This window comes from Pleuronectes platessa, chromosome 1, assembly GCF_947347685.1.
Source record: "Pleuronectes platessa chromosome 1, fPlePla1.1, whole genome shotgun sequence".
Lineage (NCBI taxonomy): Eukaryota > Metazoa > Chordata > Actinopteri > Pleuronectiformes > Pleuronectidae > Pleuronectes > Pleuronectes platessa.
Window position 1 is genome coordinate 31,552,467 of NC_070626.1, and position 16,300 is coordinate 31,568,766.

The window sequence follows — 16,300 nt, forward strand, 5'->3', positions numbered from 1 at the left end:
ATAAAAAACACTTTCAGAACTCAGCAGTTTTTAAATCTTAATTTTTCTTCGTTGTTTTCAGACGTAAACTTAATTCTGCACATGTTCCGGAAATGTTCTGTATTTAAGAACACAAATCTCCAGGTCAGTTCCTCCGGATGTTTTCTGGAATTTTCCTGCTGCCCTGTCTTGAAAATGTCAGAGTGAGTGAGTGGACGGGTTTCTAACACGTGACGGACATGAAACTAGAAGAACACAAAGATCTCAGGATGAAGAAGAAGATGAAGACATCCACTTGGAAACACGAGGAGATTCCAGATCTTCTGGTGATGAGGGCCGACCCCGGTGTGGACGAGCTGTAAACAACAACACTGATCTTTCCACAGCAGAGTTCATACTTCATGTCATTAGCTGAAACCTAAACGTGGTTCAGTGGCTGCTTTAACACTCTGAATGTCTGATTGAATAATTACTAAAGGACCAGAGTCTTCATCAGACTGCAGCCTACGTCCTCTTTTTGATTCACGAACATTCCCTGTTGGGGTCACTTCCTCTCCGTGTCGTCTGGATCCTCATTGGCTGATCAGCTCTGCGCCTGCAAACAGCATCAGATGGTGAACGAGCAGCGTTCCACTGCAGCTCTGGAGTCAGTTTGCCCGTGTAGTTTGTTTTGAAGTGCTGAGCAGCAGCCGGAGGCGGCCGTGGCGAGATTCTCTGCTTCCCTTCGTTCGCTTTAATTTTAATGATGCTCTTCCTCAAGCTTAAGTAAAGTCTTCCACAGTGGGCGCAGGAGCCAGGGAGGGTTTACAACTCCTTTGAAATCAGATGCAAGTATATATTTAATTTTGCTGCTGGATGGCTGCAGGCGCACGCAGACTCAGATTAATTGGCACAGCGCTATGTGCCCTTATAATGTTACTGCTCCTTCATTATCTGCAGAGTGAGATGTGACTGGAATGAAAGTTTGCTGCTGTGTGAGGTCTCTGCTCCACTCACCTGAAAGTTTCTTGACTTTCCTCCACTCGTCAGCAGTCGTGCTGAGCGACCCCCCCCTCAGTAAACTTCCTGCAGATCACTTTCACTCTAGAATGTAAATAAGTTGGTGTGAAATAAATCATGTGTACAAGTTTATCTGGAGATCTGCCGCACGTCGTCATGTCGGCTTTTGGCCTCGTAATCAAACTCTGCTCTCTTTGCTCCCAAATCTGTTCAATAAAAGATTCCACAAAGGCGACATGTGTTTGGCTGTTTGCTTCTCCTGCTTCATCTTCACACCTTCATGGGGAGAAAAGTACACTTTACAAAGGTTTGTCGTTTTCCGGCAGCGCTCGGTGACATCTCTGATCCGGATCCTGTCTCAGCTGCACCAGCAGGGCGACGCAGGGCGGAAGGAGATGAAATATTTATGCTAATTGTTGCAAAACTTCCCACAAAAGACGACAAGAGGCGCGTGACGAGGAGCTGTCAGGCGGCGCTGTCATCACGAGGAGCCTGGAACCCGCGGAGGAGCAGGAATCAAAGACTCACAGCGCTCGGGTCCCGGCCGCGGCGCGCAGAGGTCGGAGCCCCTCTCAGAATGTTTCTAATGAAGGGCTGGCATCAGGAGCACGTCACGCTGCATTAAGAGACACCGCATGTCAGGGCGCTGATTCCAGCCTGAGGGCGAACTCTGCTTCTACCTGACTCCTCAATCTCTTTCAGCGTCTGTCACAGTCTCAGTCAAGAAGCCGAGGCCTCACATGAAAGTCAGGATGCAGGCCTGATACACTTTGCATATTCAGGAGCAGGAGAAGAAGAAGGGGAAGAAATGGGAAGATTAAACATGTGCAGCTCAGTAGGCGGGCATAAATAAAAATTTTAAACTTCCATATCCCGGCTTCATTTGCATTCGTCTTTGCGGAGACGGAGACACGGAGAGGAACCAGAGAAACACTCGTCTTTGTTTTGACTCAAACACTTCTTCTTCATGTGTGTAATGATGATTCAATATGGATCCTGTTTGTTGTGAAATCTGCCTGAGTCGATTTTTAGTTTCCTGAAAAACTCAGTGGTGTGGGTACGTGTGTGTGTGTGTGTGTGGATGTGTGTGTGTGTGTGTGTGTGTGTGTGTGTGCGTGTGTGTGTGTGTGTGCGTTTAGCCAGAGGAAACGTGTCGTCGCGGGGCTCGATCCTCGGGCGTCGCTTTCATCAAAGGCCCGATGGAGAAACCTCCTTCAGGGTGAAGAGAGAAAGACGCTTGATCTCTGAGCTTAATTAGCGTCTCGCGTCCTAATTGTTCATTTTACAGATCGGAGGGTGCGGGGGGGGGGGGGGGGGGGTTGTGGCAGCCGGCTGCTCTCATCAGAATTCATGACTTGAAGCCGTGATTTGAGCTGAAAAGCCTCTAAATGGTCTCAGTGAAATCTGTTGTTGTGAATTAAACATGAACGATTTGTTGTCGTCGTCTTTCTTCTGGATTTTAGAGAAACGGATTCGTCCTGAAAATCAACAGCCGTGAGACGAGATCTTCATCTGCTCTGCGAAGAGGCCTGAAACTTCTGGATCAGTGATCTGCTCCGAGTCAATCAGATCAAATCTCTGACTGGTGGATCTTCCGCTCTCTGGCCTGTGACGTCGTCCAAACCAGAGACAAGAGACAGACGAGACGAGTTCGATTCTCTGGCGGAGACGAGACCTCTGGTCCTCTGACTCCACTGAGAGCCGGTGACCTGAGGCGGGACGGAGAGCGCGAGGAACCGGGGGGGCAGGAGGGGGCGGTTCTCCAGAGGGGGCTTCTGGGTAATGTTTCAGTTTTAACAATGATCTGTGAGGATTTACTGGAACAACAACAAACAGGAAACAGATTTATTATTTTAAATTTGAAGATGTTTGATTCTTTTCACGCATTTGTTTATTTTATTTATTTAAAATCATCTGACAGACGACAATTTTAAATGACCTCAGACACACAACTGATTGTGTGACCTGATTCATTCACACATATGTACAGTGACTGGGGTTTTACGACTTTATTTCAGAATTGATTTACTCATTTACTTTTGGTTTCTTTAACGTCTGTACACCACAGACCCCCTGTGGCCCCCAGGGACAGGGACCATCTTTGTTTATTTAACATGTACTTTTGGTTCACGTCCCATCTGCTAACATGGGGGAGGCGGGGTTTATGACCTATACTGCCACCAGGGGGAGATACAGGTGATTTTGTCATCCGTTATGTTTTATAGTGTATGGTTAAAACCAGGACCTCCGTCTGAACCTGGACTTGACTTCTTTATGAGTCTTTGCTGACGTGTGAACTCAGAGCGTCTCGGAGGTTAATTATCCAGCAGCGTGATCACACACGACAGCAGAAAACTCCAAAGTCAAAGGTCACCTGTTCTTTTTTAAAGACTTGACGTGAAGTTCAGATGATTCATGTTAAACTCAGGTCTCTCTTCTGCTGCTTGACGGATCCTGTTCCGTCTCATGTGGTGTTTTCTGTCCCAGTGGCGGCGGTCAGAGGACGAGGAAGAGGACGAGGAAGAGGAAGAGGACGAGGAAGAGGACGAGGAAGAGGAAGAGGACGAGGACGAGGAAGAGGAAGAGGACGAGGAGGGGGACGGCGGCGGCGGTGGTAATTATCTTTGTGCGTGTGCAGCTCGACAACGCAGGAGAGGCTGACATTTGGTTCATGGTGAAGTGGCTGTCGTGGTGATTTCTTCTTCATCTGAGGGCTTGGTGTGTGTGTGTGTGCGTTTGTGTGTGTGTGTGTGTGTGTGTGTGTGTGTGTGTGTGTGTGTGTCTATGGGTGTGGGATGGGGGTTCTCCTGGCGATGGGATTATGGGAGCGTGACAGTTGAAGATTAGCTCAGCTTTAAACAAATAACACTCGCGCAGGTCATCAGATCAACAGAAGAAGAAGAGCTGCTGACTTCATCTTTCTCTCTCCCATGATAAAACATTTGTGACCGGAGAAGAAAGAATCGTAGGAAGAAGAATCAGTGAAGCAAAAATGATTTTATAAAAAAAGACCAATGTGACCCTGTGGATGTTTGCCTCCACCAATCACTGCAGATTCAGTCTATTTAATGTCCAGACTCATATGAGGTCATTGTGACCTTTGACCTCTAAAATCTCATCAGTTCATCTTTGAGTCCAAGTGAAAAGTGGTCAAACTGTGAAGATTTTCCCTGAATACAAACTTGAGATACTAAGTTCAAGATGCTAAAAACATGTTGTGTGAGGCCACAGTGACCTTTGACCCTTAACCACCAAAATCAAATCAGTTAATCTGTGAAGTGAACATTTCTCTAAGGTGTTCTTAAGACATCGTGTTCACAAGACTTAAAAAAATTGATTCTTGAAATCACCATCGCCTCTAATCCGTGTTTCATTCGCTATTTTCATATTAAATTAGAAAACCAAAATCGGAAAAATCTAAAAACAAGTTTATTGTTCGTAGTTTGGATTTTTTGCTCAGATTGAAAGTAGTAAAAGGAAAAACGGGTCACGGGCCGAACTTGATTTTTAATTTGTATATCTGATCTCTGGTCTGTGATTGGTCCGTTGTCATCATCACCTTCTCCTAGCCCTTCACTGGTGCCTTCCCAGCATGCTTTGCCCCTCTCCTCTGTATGATCATCAGTTTTAACTATGCAGTCGTAAATCTCCCTCTTCTGTCTTCACATCATGTTGAATCTTTTATTGGTGCTGAACAGGAAGCAGCTCAGGAGGAAAAAGTTCTCGTCAACATCACGACCAAGTGACAGTAAATCTGAAGATCGGAAGTTTCCTCTCGGGATCAAACAGTGTTGTTGTGTTGCACCCGGACATCAGAGTCTATTAAAGGAGACATATTCTGTTGATATTCAGGGTGATATTATTTATTTAGTATCATAACTGTAAATGTTTTCATGCTCTAATGTTCAGAATCACTTTCCTCAGACTGTCCATCGCTGCAGCTCCTCTTTTCAGCCTCTGTCTCAAACTCTTGGTTTAAGCGCCTGTCTCTTTAAGACCCCCCTCCTGATGAAGCCCAGTCTGCTCTGATTGGCCAGCTGGAACGCTGAGTTGTGATTGGTCAATGTCGGCCTGTGCTCTTGCTTTACCTGAACATTAACTACACACATGTGGCGATGTCGCCTGTAATCAGGACTAGGTCTCAGTACAGAGCTGCGTTGTGATTCGCTGCTGGCCGGGTCGTTACACTGGAGGATGTCAGCGACCGGACGTATTATCGCGATATGAGCAAAATGTTTACTAATTTGTTTGAATCCCCAAGTTCAAGCAGTGCCTGTGAGGGGGCGGGGCTAATACAGGGAGGATGTAGATGTGGTGTTTTATTGTAGACTGTCGACCGATGAGAATTTGGACCAATCAGACGTCTTTTCCTCAACCACAAATGTTCACAGTTGATCACTGTTACAGATTCATTTCATCCGTTATTGATTAATACAAAGATATTGATTATAACTGTAATCTCTACTCTTCTTCCTTCTCCTCCTCCTCCTCCTCCTCCTCCTCCTCCTCCTCTCAGCTGTTTTTCTTCTGCAGCAGGAAACATGCAAATGAGCTGCGACTGTTGCTTGAGGTAAAATCAGCAACTTTAATTAAAAAATTAGCAGCAAACAAACAAAACGAAAACCTACGAACGATTAAAGGAAAAACAACCTGAAGGAGCAGCAGCGGAATCTTTTCATCTGATCTAATGATCAAACATGAATTAATGTGAGATTACACAAACACACAACAGTGATGTGAGTCTGCTGGGGCGTCATTAAGAACCAATATTTTCACATCAAATACCGACTTTGATCCAACAAACACTGGTTCATCCTCAGGAGAGACGAGACGCTCAGAAGAGTCAAACTTCTGTTTCATCATCACTTCGACTTTTCATTTCAACAAAAACAAACTGAGACAAAGTGAGAAGACGTTTCGTCCTGTGTGTGTGTGTGTGTGTGTGTGTGTGTGTGTGTGTGTGTGTGTCTGTATGTGTGTGTGTGTGTGTGTGTGTGTGTGTGGATCAGAGACTCAGTTTAGTTTCAGGAGCGTCGTGATGTATCGATCTTTATAAAATATATTTTGATCTCAGGTTAATGACACATTTATCATTTAATCATAATCAGTATTTATCACAGATGTCTCTTAAATGATTTGTCTTTCTTTCTGTGAAGAAACGTTTACTACAAGTTTCCGTTTTTCTGAAATTTGTTTAATTCATTTGTCCAAAAAATAGATGAAACACACAATTAACATAGTTAAATATGAAGTTGATTCAAAACCATTTTTATTTACACATTTTTGGGCTGCAATAACCGAGGAGAGAAAATTTTATTCAGAACTTGAAGTTTTCATTATTTCTAAGTTTTTTCTCTAATCCAGGTTTTAATTGTTTATTCTTTTAACTCTTTAATAATCTTTTTATTTTCTATGTCTTCATGTGGTGTACGAAGTATTTGTATCAACTGTTTTTTATATTGTAGATTAATAAGAGATAAAAGAACTGTTGCTACAGGATTCAACCTGGAGCAGGAATCTTTTATAAATTTAATATAAATATATAATTTATAACTTTAAAGGACGTCTGATAATCGACTCCAGATACTATGTGCTCCAGATACACAAACTGTCCTGTGTGTGTATGTGTGTGTGTGTGTGAGTGTGTGTGTGTGTGTCTGTCTGTGTGTGTCTGTCTGTGTGTATCGGCCCTGTGATTGACAGGTGATGACCCCTCCTCCACAAACTGTAGTAAAGACTCTCAATGACCCCGTAAATATATATTTACATGTACACGTGTGTATATGTACATGTGTGTACTATAAGAACGTGTACAGAGCAGGTACAGCTCAGCAGAGTTTATCTGTGTGTCTCTGCTGCCCCCTGGTGGTCACTCCTTTAAAACAGCACGCAAACACAAACATGTGAAAAGTAAATTTTTATTCCACAAGATGTTTCAGATGAAAACTCTGACGTTGAGCAGGTCTTCAGCTAACAGGTCGAACCCAGAGGCCTTCTGGGAAACGGAGTCCTGACTGATCCCAGGTCTCAGTCGTCTCCTCCACACAGACTGAGCAGAGCCATCTGGTAATCTCCTTTAGTGTGTTCCTGAATCACACAAACACACACACACAGTAATATCAATGAAATCTCTTTATTGACTATCATCAAATGTACACGAGAAGTTCATGTATTACAGTTTATTAGAATGTTTAATATGATATACTACTGTTTACACCCGTCCAGCACTTGAGAAAATTTCCTTAGTTATTTCTACTCACTGTACTTTTTTAGTCGCTAAAAAAAATGTGTGTTATTTGACTTAATTAATTAATTATTACGTTTGATCCATAATGGATTTAATTAAACTAAATACTGAAATTTTTACTTGAGTTCTTATTCCTGTCAAACTGTCTGATTCAATCATCAAATTTATTTTATTTTTAAATTCTCACTGAAACACATTACAACAAATAACGCTATGTTTTGTGTTGCAGGTCAACGAAACTAAAAATTCTACCAATAAAAGACTAAAGACTAAAAGACAAAGTTCAGTAACTTACAACACTGACCTTTGCTTGTGTGGGACACTCCAGTGATTTGCGTCTCACACATACACAAACACACACACACACACACACACACACACACACACAGATACTCACAGCGATGGTCTGGTACAGTGATCGTTTGTGCTCCCTCTTGAATTCTGTTCTGATCTTCATCAGGTCGACCTCGCAGCGTGAAACTAGGATCCTGGTCACCACCTTCTCTTTGGCTCCTTTACCCTGCGGGGGGGGGGGGGGGGGGGGGGGGGTCAGTGTGTCTCATCTTCTGAATTCTCATCTCATCTGTTTTCTGAACTTTACCTTCATGGCTTCATTGAGTCTGTTGGCGAAGTACAGCTGCCGGTTTTCAAAGCACTCCACTGTGAGGAGACACACCGGGTCTTATTATCCTCACTGTTAAATGACCTGTCAGACGTTCATCTATATAATCTATAAACAACATCTGTGGCTCTCAGCTCGTACAACGTTAAAACTGCTGTAGTTTATTTCACTGAAATACAAAACTGAGTTAATGATAACAAATATTTAACACTTGTTGTGATTTGTTCTGAAAACCAGGTTCACTAAGTTATCTTGAAACTTTAGATTCCGATTGGCTCTGGATTTTATTCAAGATCATAAAATTACAACACCGTGAATTTAAATGTAAAATATGTCTTTAATTAATTACAGGAGATGGATGAGGACTAAAAAGTCTCAGTCTGGTAGTGATAAGGACTGTTGGACGTACCCAGAGTGAGGAAGGACTTCTCCAGATCTCCCTTCACCTCCTTCCTGATGCTCTCCTTCATGTCGTAGGGACTGTAGCTCTTATATCTGTCAAACACTGACGGTGACAAACACGTCAGGACAACGAGTCAGAAGCTGCTGCTTTACCCAATGTCTCGATATGACACTCAACAGAGGATGAATGTAGATTCATTTAAAAAAACAAAAGAAAGAAACATCTGTACTGAATGTGAAATAAAATAAAAAAAATGGATTGGAAGAGAAAACAAGAAAAAAATGAAAGGATTAAATACAAAAAATAGACAGAATTTCCATTGGATATAGAAAAGAAGAAAATATGCTATTAAGAGAAAGAAAATGTTGCAGTTGAATAAAATAATGTCATTTAAAAGTGATCAAACTAGTTTTAAAAAGTTTTAATTGAACGTCAAAGCAACCAGCACTGATCATTGAAAAGAAAAAATTTCCATTGATATTATCTATGTTTGGATTCGGCACTATACAAATTAAATCAAATTTAATGCAAAAGAAATATGCATTGAAAATAAAAGACTGTAAAATATATATAAATAAATAAATAATATATGAAAAAAAAACTATTCTTGACGTTGAAAGTGAAACAGTCGTTGATTTTGTGTGTTGATCTGTGAGGTTGATTCTGGACATGCAGACGTTAGCTGTGTGTTTTCAGGCCTGCAGGTGTAGTTCACCTTTCCGCAGATGGGGGACGCTCCTCTGAGCCATGATGGAGATCCAGGTCGTCACGTCGGTGCCCTTCCTCTTCACTCCAGCTTCATACAGAGACTGAGAGGTTCACACAGCGGGACAGAACACGGGACAGAATCGTCACAGGGGACAGAGGCTTGTGGGACATTTTATCGTTAGCTACAGAGGGAATCAAGTATATTTATAATTTAAATAAGAAAACTTGACTCACTCTGGCGTCATCATCGATCTTCTCATAGTCGACAACGTTCGAAGGCTCATCTCTCTTTGTCTGCAAAATAAGAAATATAAAAAGTCAGCAGAGAAATTTTAAAGCTGTTAACAGCAGCAGGTGTTTTTGTCAAAATGCAACTTAAAATGTCTAAATCACATTTAAAAGTTTACAACATTAAAGTATTTGACCGACCTGAACCAGAGCGAGCAGCAGTTTCAGGAAGTCTCCGGACGTGTCTCCTGCCACGTCCTTTTCAAGCTCCTTCTTAAACACTGAAGAGACAAACATGAAAAACGATGAAAAACAGACGTAACACGAAAGAAACTTGTATCGCAGCTTTTTCATTTTTTGGTTTGTCCTTTGTTCTACATCACCTGGCCTCCTCCTTTGCTCCTGTCATAACTACTACCTCCACTAGAGGTCGCCCGCCAGTGAAACGTAACTATGGCTTTTTTTAATAAATTTTTTTTATTTCTTATCGGAAGCATGAAGAAACCATCTTTTACCAACATATACTTAACTTCTACAGATTTGTTCTGGGTCTGATCAATGTCCCATTTGCTAACATGGAGGAGGCAGGGCTTACGACCTATTCTGCAGCCGGCCACCAGGGGGCATGTTGACGGAACATCTTACTGTCTTTGTAAACCCTCTTTATCGCCAGCATCTCTTCGTTGCTCCGGGAGCAGACGATCTCGATGAGCGTCTCCTCGTCTGTTCCCAGCCCCTGCACACAAACGCCCCCTACAGGTCAGACTGCACGTTTCACACTGCATTAACAGGTCATTGAAAAGTTTATAACTTCAAATCAGTGCGACTGTAGAGCGCCCCCTGCAGTCCCCACCTTCACACATCTGAAGTGTCACTGACCTTCATGGAAGCTTTGAGCTCGGAGGCGTCGTACTCAGCTGTGCCCTTTATCAGACCCAGCATCAGAGCCTCCAGAGGGCCAGACAGCGCCCCCTTCAGGGCTGTGGGCAGATCCTGGAAATACACAGTATTTTTAAAAACACGCCTTGTAAAGTTCACGAAGTAAACCTTTGGGAATAGATCTATTCATATTTGAATCATCTACTGGTTCAGACCAACATGTTAAAGTTCATCGTGTCAAACGTCTCTAACCTTCTTGGCGAGTCGTTCATATTCGAAGGCGATCTCTTTGCGCTGCTCGGAGCTTCGTCGGGTCAGGATGTCGATGAGCGTCTGCTCGTCTACGCCTGCAGGGAACAGATTTCATTTCTCGTTTTCACTTCTTCAGTCAGAGGAGGAAGTTCATGTCAGAGCACATTAGAAAAGTACAACACGGTCAGGAAAATGTTTGGAGCCCCCTAGAGGTTGTGGATTTAATATAAACCTTTAACAGGAACCATGATTTTAGTGAGTTCACATAAACGCACGATAACCCTGGAGGCCGTAGAGTGCATTACAGCCACAACAACTTCCTGATGAGTTATCCGTCCTCAGTGCTGGAGTCGGATCCCAGTAACGAGCCTCAGAGTCGTGTTGGTGTGATACTGGACTCACTCACCTTTAGTTTTGATGGCCGTCTCAATCCTGGCAGCATCTTTGGCCGGGTCAAAGTCTCTTACCGGCACCACGGTGGGAAAAGTGGGCTCCTCTTCCTGCAGAGGACAGAGACACATGCTCGCTCAGAGTCTGACTCTCGATAAAACCTTAAGATACCTGAAACATCACAACCCACAGGGAAGCTTCTCCCGCTGCGATGGAGAACCTGACGGATCTAGTTGGGTGAAGTTCGGGTCTGGAGCCTTTGCTAAGTGAAGTAACTGAGTCCTGCTGTGTGGGTGATGAGAGCAGGTGTAATGTGAAGCCACGTGTTGCAGGTGACTCACCGCCCCGTATGACAGCGTCAGCTGACCCAGAAACTCCGACACCATCGACATGATGAGTTAACCTGCAGGGACACAGACAGAGCGTCGCTGTGACATCACCAGAGGAGGAAACACGTACAACCACGACTCAAGCGAAACATCGGAAACATCTGTAACGTTCTGTCGGGTTCACTGCTGTGACGTTTGAAGATAAAGACAAATCCTAAAGCTAAAACATCTGGAACACCCCCTGGTGGCTGGCTGCAGTACAGGTCATAAACTCTTTAGTGACCACTGGTCGTGCTCTACTTTCCACAATGCATTGTGGGATACTTCAAGTCCACTTTATAAGAGAGTAGTAATTATCATTAAACCTTCACAGTTTGTTCTTTGATGGCTAATTATTTTCCGACCCACATGTTGTTTTTTCTGTGTCTTTAGTAACAGAGAGGAATCCACTTCCTGTTTGTTGTCTCCTGCAGGTGGAGTCAGTTATCGTGAGCAGCAGCCGGACTGGACGCCTCTTCAACAGTAGAAGAAGAAGAAGGTGCAGGAACCACAGCGTCGAGGTGTTTCAGAAAACTGACACGACACCGGACGACTTTATAACCAGGGTCAGTGACTCCGCCCCTTCAAACCGCTCCTTTGATTTGATAAAACAATAGTCCACGTCCAGCAGGCCGTAAACACCGGTGTGAGGTGTGTTTGATTTATTGACCAGGACATACCAGAGGGTGTGTCTGCAGATAAGGACTGTGGATGGTGAGCAAACAGATCTGAAGAAATGCAAGAGCCGGTTATGTAACACACACACACACACACACACTCACACACACACACACACACACACACACTCACACAGACACACACACACACTCACACAGATACACACACACTCTGTCTGAATCTAAGCTGTAAACTCTCGACCCTTGGTCTTCATCCAAAACGTTAACAGGAAGTGAATGAGGGTCAGTGAGGGTTTGTTGCTTAGCAACGACTGGTACAAACAGATTTAAAGGCAACGCCTCTAATAAAGGTAATTCATATATCTACACTGTAAAACTTCTGATACTTTATATACATGTAGTGGTTTAGTCCAGTGGTTCTCAACATGGGGGTCGGGCCCCTGTGGAGGGTCAGAGGAAAACAGCTACTGGGCTCATTTGACTTTAGCTACATCCACAGTGATGTGAGCGTATCTTCGTACACACGTCGCATGACTGTTCACGTACACTGGTCATGTGGTGTAAACAGGAAGTAGATTGTCTCCACTGCAGTTGGTTGTTCAGTTACAGAAAATATGAACGAGTAACAGTGACGGTGAAAAATAAGAGCAGGGATTTATTTTCCTATTACTGACAGGAAGTGTTAGCAACGTTTTGTATTCACAGCTAGAAGTCAAATCATGTGACTGATAAGAACCAATCAGGAAGAGAACGTGGTCGTCTGAGGCTGAAACACAACCCCGGAGTTTTTAAACTCAAACGAGGCGCTCTGCGTTTCCCAAAACTCCAGAGTGGTGTGAACGCTACGTAACCATAGAGTCATGATACGCAGCAGTTTGAATCAATCAATCAATCAAAGCTTATCTGTGTAGCCCATATTCACAAATCACAATTTGACTATTAGATTATAACAAGGTGCCACAGCCTTTGTTTTCAAGAGTAAAACCATCTAAAGAAAGGTCCCCGGGTCACCTGACGTTCAGACGTAGTGGGATCAAGGCGTCGGGTTCTGAAGTCGTTCTCCTGCTAAGCAGAAGAAAACCAGAGAAATTAATAAATGAGGCTCCAGGTGTTTCTGTGAATTCACACGACTTCTGAACCTGAAGATTTTAAATAAAGTTCATCTTCCTCTGTCCTCTGCACCGTCCAGTTGTTCCTCTCACGTCTTCTCGTCTTGTTGTCTTCTTCTGCCTCGGTCACCTGTGCTGTTAAACAGTTCATAGAGTTGCCTTCCTGTGTTTGTCTCCAGGATGTATGCAGCTGTCTTCACTTTCTGCTGTTCAGCCTCTCGTGGAAATTCTTTCCAGAAACATAATCTTTGAATGTGAGTGTTTAGTTTCAAGCAGCCAAACAAAACTCCTCTGGATGACTCATCTCCCTGCAGTTCCAGCTTCAAAATAAAAGCCTCTTTTTATCTGATTCCAGCGCGTTAACGCACAGATCTGGTTTTAACGTGTGATGCTGATAAGAAACTCCAGAGAAAAGGAGAAATAAACTTCTGACTCCTCTCATCCCCACCTCTGTGTGATCCTCCCTCAGCTAATGACATGAACATGAGACTGTGGTAATTACAGGCGGGCAGAGAACCCAGTGGGTCCGAGGGGAAGACTTTGGCGGCCGCACCCAGCGACCAGCCGCTTGTTATCACTTCTCAAACTGTTCACACGAGTCTCCTGAGCCACGTTTCTTCTTTTAATAGATTCTTCACAGACACTTAATGACTCGTTCGACAGATGTTTGCTGCAGTTAAAACACCACTGACAAAAAATACTTAATACCTTGTGTAGTGATAAAGTTGACAGGGTGAACATTCAGTCATTCATCCACTCACACAGAGAAACAGTTAATCTAGTTTTCATGTTTTCTTACCTTCAGTGAAGCAGCAGCAGCAGCAGCAGGAGCTCCGTTATGAACCTGGACAGAACAGGGTGGGGCGTTTAAATACCAGCTGACTCACACACACACACACACACACACACACACACACACACACACCCTCACACTCACACACAAACACACTCTCTCACACTCTCTCACACACACAAACACACACTCCCTCTCTCACTCACACACACACACCCACACACACACTCATATCTCTCGCAGCCTTGAGGATTCAGTGCCAAACACATGGACATAAATTCCTCACTGAGGTTCGGACTTCCTCACCTCCTCTCAGCCTCAAATGTCCAGTTTAATAAACTGCACGTATCAAAAGCAACCGAATCAATGCCTCATATTATGTTATATTCATATATTATATTATGTTATGTCACATCACGATTAATCTGTGATTTGAGTGCTTCCCGAACCGAAGTGGATCAGTTCAGTCGAACCTGCAGCTCTTGGTTTATGTTCAGCAGAGGAAGTGATGTGATAAACAAACTAACATTCTGATGATGAACAGGGGCTGTGTTGAAGTGGCCCCAGTTTGTGAGGCTCATGTGTTGGTGTCTGTGGCTCAGGTGGTAGAGTGGGTTGTCCACAAACCAGAAGATCAGCAGATTGATCCCTTACTTTGGCACGCAGACTCCTTGTGAATGGGTGAAGGGCAAAACTAGAAAAACGCTTTATAAATACAGACGTTTTAACATTTACCAGGTGTGAGCATAGAGCACAGCGTCTCCAGAGAACATTCTGGGGATCTGCAGAGTTCAGTGCATGTAGGAAAGTGACGATATATGGGTCTGGATGACGTTAGTGCTCTAAAGTCAAACCCCCATTTCTCACTAACCCTTATCAAAGCCCCCCCCCCTGTGATTCACCTGCACACTAGGTGAGGTCTTCCTGTAACTGATTGAACTTTGTCAGATCCATAAACGCCCCCCCCCCTCCCCCACACCCTGTCACACCTGCTTTATCACTGCCTGGGGCGATGACAATCAGTGATTAAACGTCCTGCGAGCACATCAGAGTTCAACTGAAACCCCGGTGGACTCTGACATGTGAAGGTGAGACAGTGGATCCCAGATGGACTCGATCGGTCCACACAAGACAAACCTCAGCTCAGTCTGTGGATCAGAGAAAAACAGGAAGTCAGGCTCTGCCGGTCGGATCCACACGTTGGATTCTGTTCAAGTGACTTCTGGCAGCGTTTCAGAAACAGACTGAGACTCAGCAACATTTAAAGAGACAGAATTCAGACCTGTAGTTTGACACCATGTCCCAGAGACTATACATGAAGACAACATGTCAGCTCCCCTGGTGGCTGGCTGAAGTATAAGTCAATAACTCCTCCATGTTAGCCAATGGGACATGGATCAAACTATCTAACTATTTACTAATTTAAATCTATTACATTTCAGACTCAGGATCAATTTCCCGAAAATCGTTTGTGACTGAAGCTTAACTGACGACGTTATCGTTCGGTCTCAAAGGTCGAGTTCATGTCTGGATGCAATTACTGTGGATATGGTAACCGTGGATACAGACTGATTATGGGTTGTTAACATGTTTGTTACTTATTTGCTACACTGTAAAAAGTAGCGTGATAAATCTTCTGTATGTCTCAGGTGTCTCCTTTCATTTCCTATTTTTCTTTCTTTCTTTCTTTCATTTCTTATTATTATTATCATCATCTTTAGCTCTCAGTGGTTCCTCTGTGGTGGTTCCTCAGTGAAGGTTCCTCAGTGATTCTTCCTCTATGAAGGTTCCTCTGTGGTGATTCCTCTGTGACGGTTCCTCAGTGACGGTTCCTCTGTTGTGATTCCTCACTGAAGGTTCCTCTGTGACGGTTCTTCGGTGAAGGTTCCTCAGTGATTCTTCCTCTATGAAGGTTCCTCTGTGGTGATCCTCACTGAAGGTTCCTCTGTGACGGTTCTTCGGTGAAGGTTCCTCTCTGGCTCAGTTTGTTTCAATCCTCAGTTTCACTGACGCTGGATTTAACCTCGTTATCAGATTATCCTCGTCAGGGCCACGTTAACAGCTTTAACCTGGAGCCGAAGCAATATGCTCGCAGATGCACAACACAACAACAACACCCAAACACAACACAACACTGTACAACAACACTATACAACAGCATGGTAAGCAGCTGTTTACATCTGCAAACAGATCCAGTCCACTAACAGCCAGCTGCAGACAGGGAGCAGCTGGTGAACATGTGGAGCATTTAGCTGCTGAAGAGAAGGTGGTGGAGACCAAACATGGAGACAAAAGAGAGGAAACACTGGACTGAGACCGATGACGTGGAAACAATCAGCTGTTCGACAATATCAACTTGAAAAGGTGATGATGTCAGTGTTGTGTGTGATTATTGTCACTGCTGAAAGAACAAAACATCAAATCAAAGCTTCCAGAATCAATTTGAGTGTTAGTCCATCATCTCACTGACTCTGGAGAAAACCGATTTGATCTGAGAGAGTTTTGTGTTATCAGGTTTTGAGCCCCACTCCTGGTCTCACTTGGTTTGTCCCAGTCTGTCCTGTTCTGTCATTGTCTGTCCTGGTCTGTCCTGGTCGGTTCCAATCTGTCCTTGTCTTTCCTGGTCTGTCCTTGTTTGTCCCAGTCTGTCCTGGTCTGTCCTTGTCTGTCCTGGTCTGTCCCGCT

At 43.9% G+C, this 16,300-nt stretch overlaps 1 protein-coding gene across 1 annotated transcript; it reads right to left on the bottom strand.

Moving 5' to 3' along the window:
- Window positions 1-6,882: 6,882 nt before the first annotated feature.
- LOC128443186 (annexin A2-B) lies at window positions 6,883-14,760 on the bottom strand. The gene is made up of 14 exons (XM_053425961.1): window positions 14,605-14,760; window positions 13,622-13,666; window positions 11,049-11,110; window positions 10,724-10,817; window positions 10,318-10,412; window positions 10,066-10,179; window positions 9,832-9,922; window positions 9,388-9,467; window positions 9,193-9,252; window positions 8,966-9,059; window positions 8,257-8,352; window positions 7,827-7,885; window positions 7,623-7,745; window positions 6,883-7,065 (listed from the first exon to the last, which is right to left on the bottom strand). The coding sequence occupies exons 3-14, from the start codon at window positions 11,097-11,099 to the stop codon at window positions 7,006-7,008; spliced, it is 1,017 nt and encodes a 338-aa protein (XP_053281936.1). The 5' UTR covers window positions 11,100-11,110; window positions 13,622-13,666; window positions 14,605-14,760; the 3' UTR covers window positions 6,883-7,005.
- Window positions 14,761-16,300: the final 1,540 nt, after the last annotated feature.

What these genes read in the sequence shown, in the direction of transcription:
- LOC128443186 (XM_053425961.1), bottom strand. Translation starts at nt 11,099, where the DNA reads ATGTCGATGGTGTCGGAGTTTCTGGGTCAGCTGACGCTGTCATACGGG. An exon ending in AGATCGATGATGACGCCAGA is followed by an intron (nt 9,060 to 9,192) that starts GTGAGTCAAGTT and finishes TGAACCTCTCAG; the next exon opens with TCTCTGTATGAAGCTGGAGT. An exon ending in GACTCAATGAAGCCATGAAG is followed by an intron (nt 7,746 to 7,826) that starts GTAAAGTTCAGA and finishes CCCCCCCCGCAG; the next exon opens with GGTAAAGGAGCCAAAGAGAA.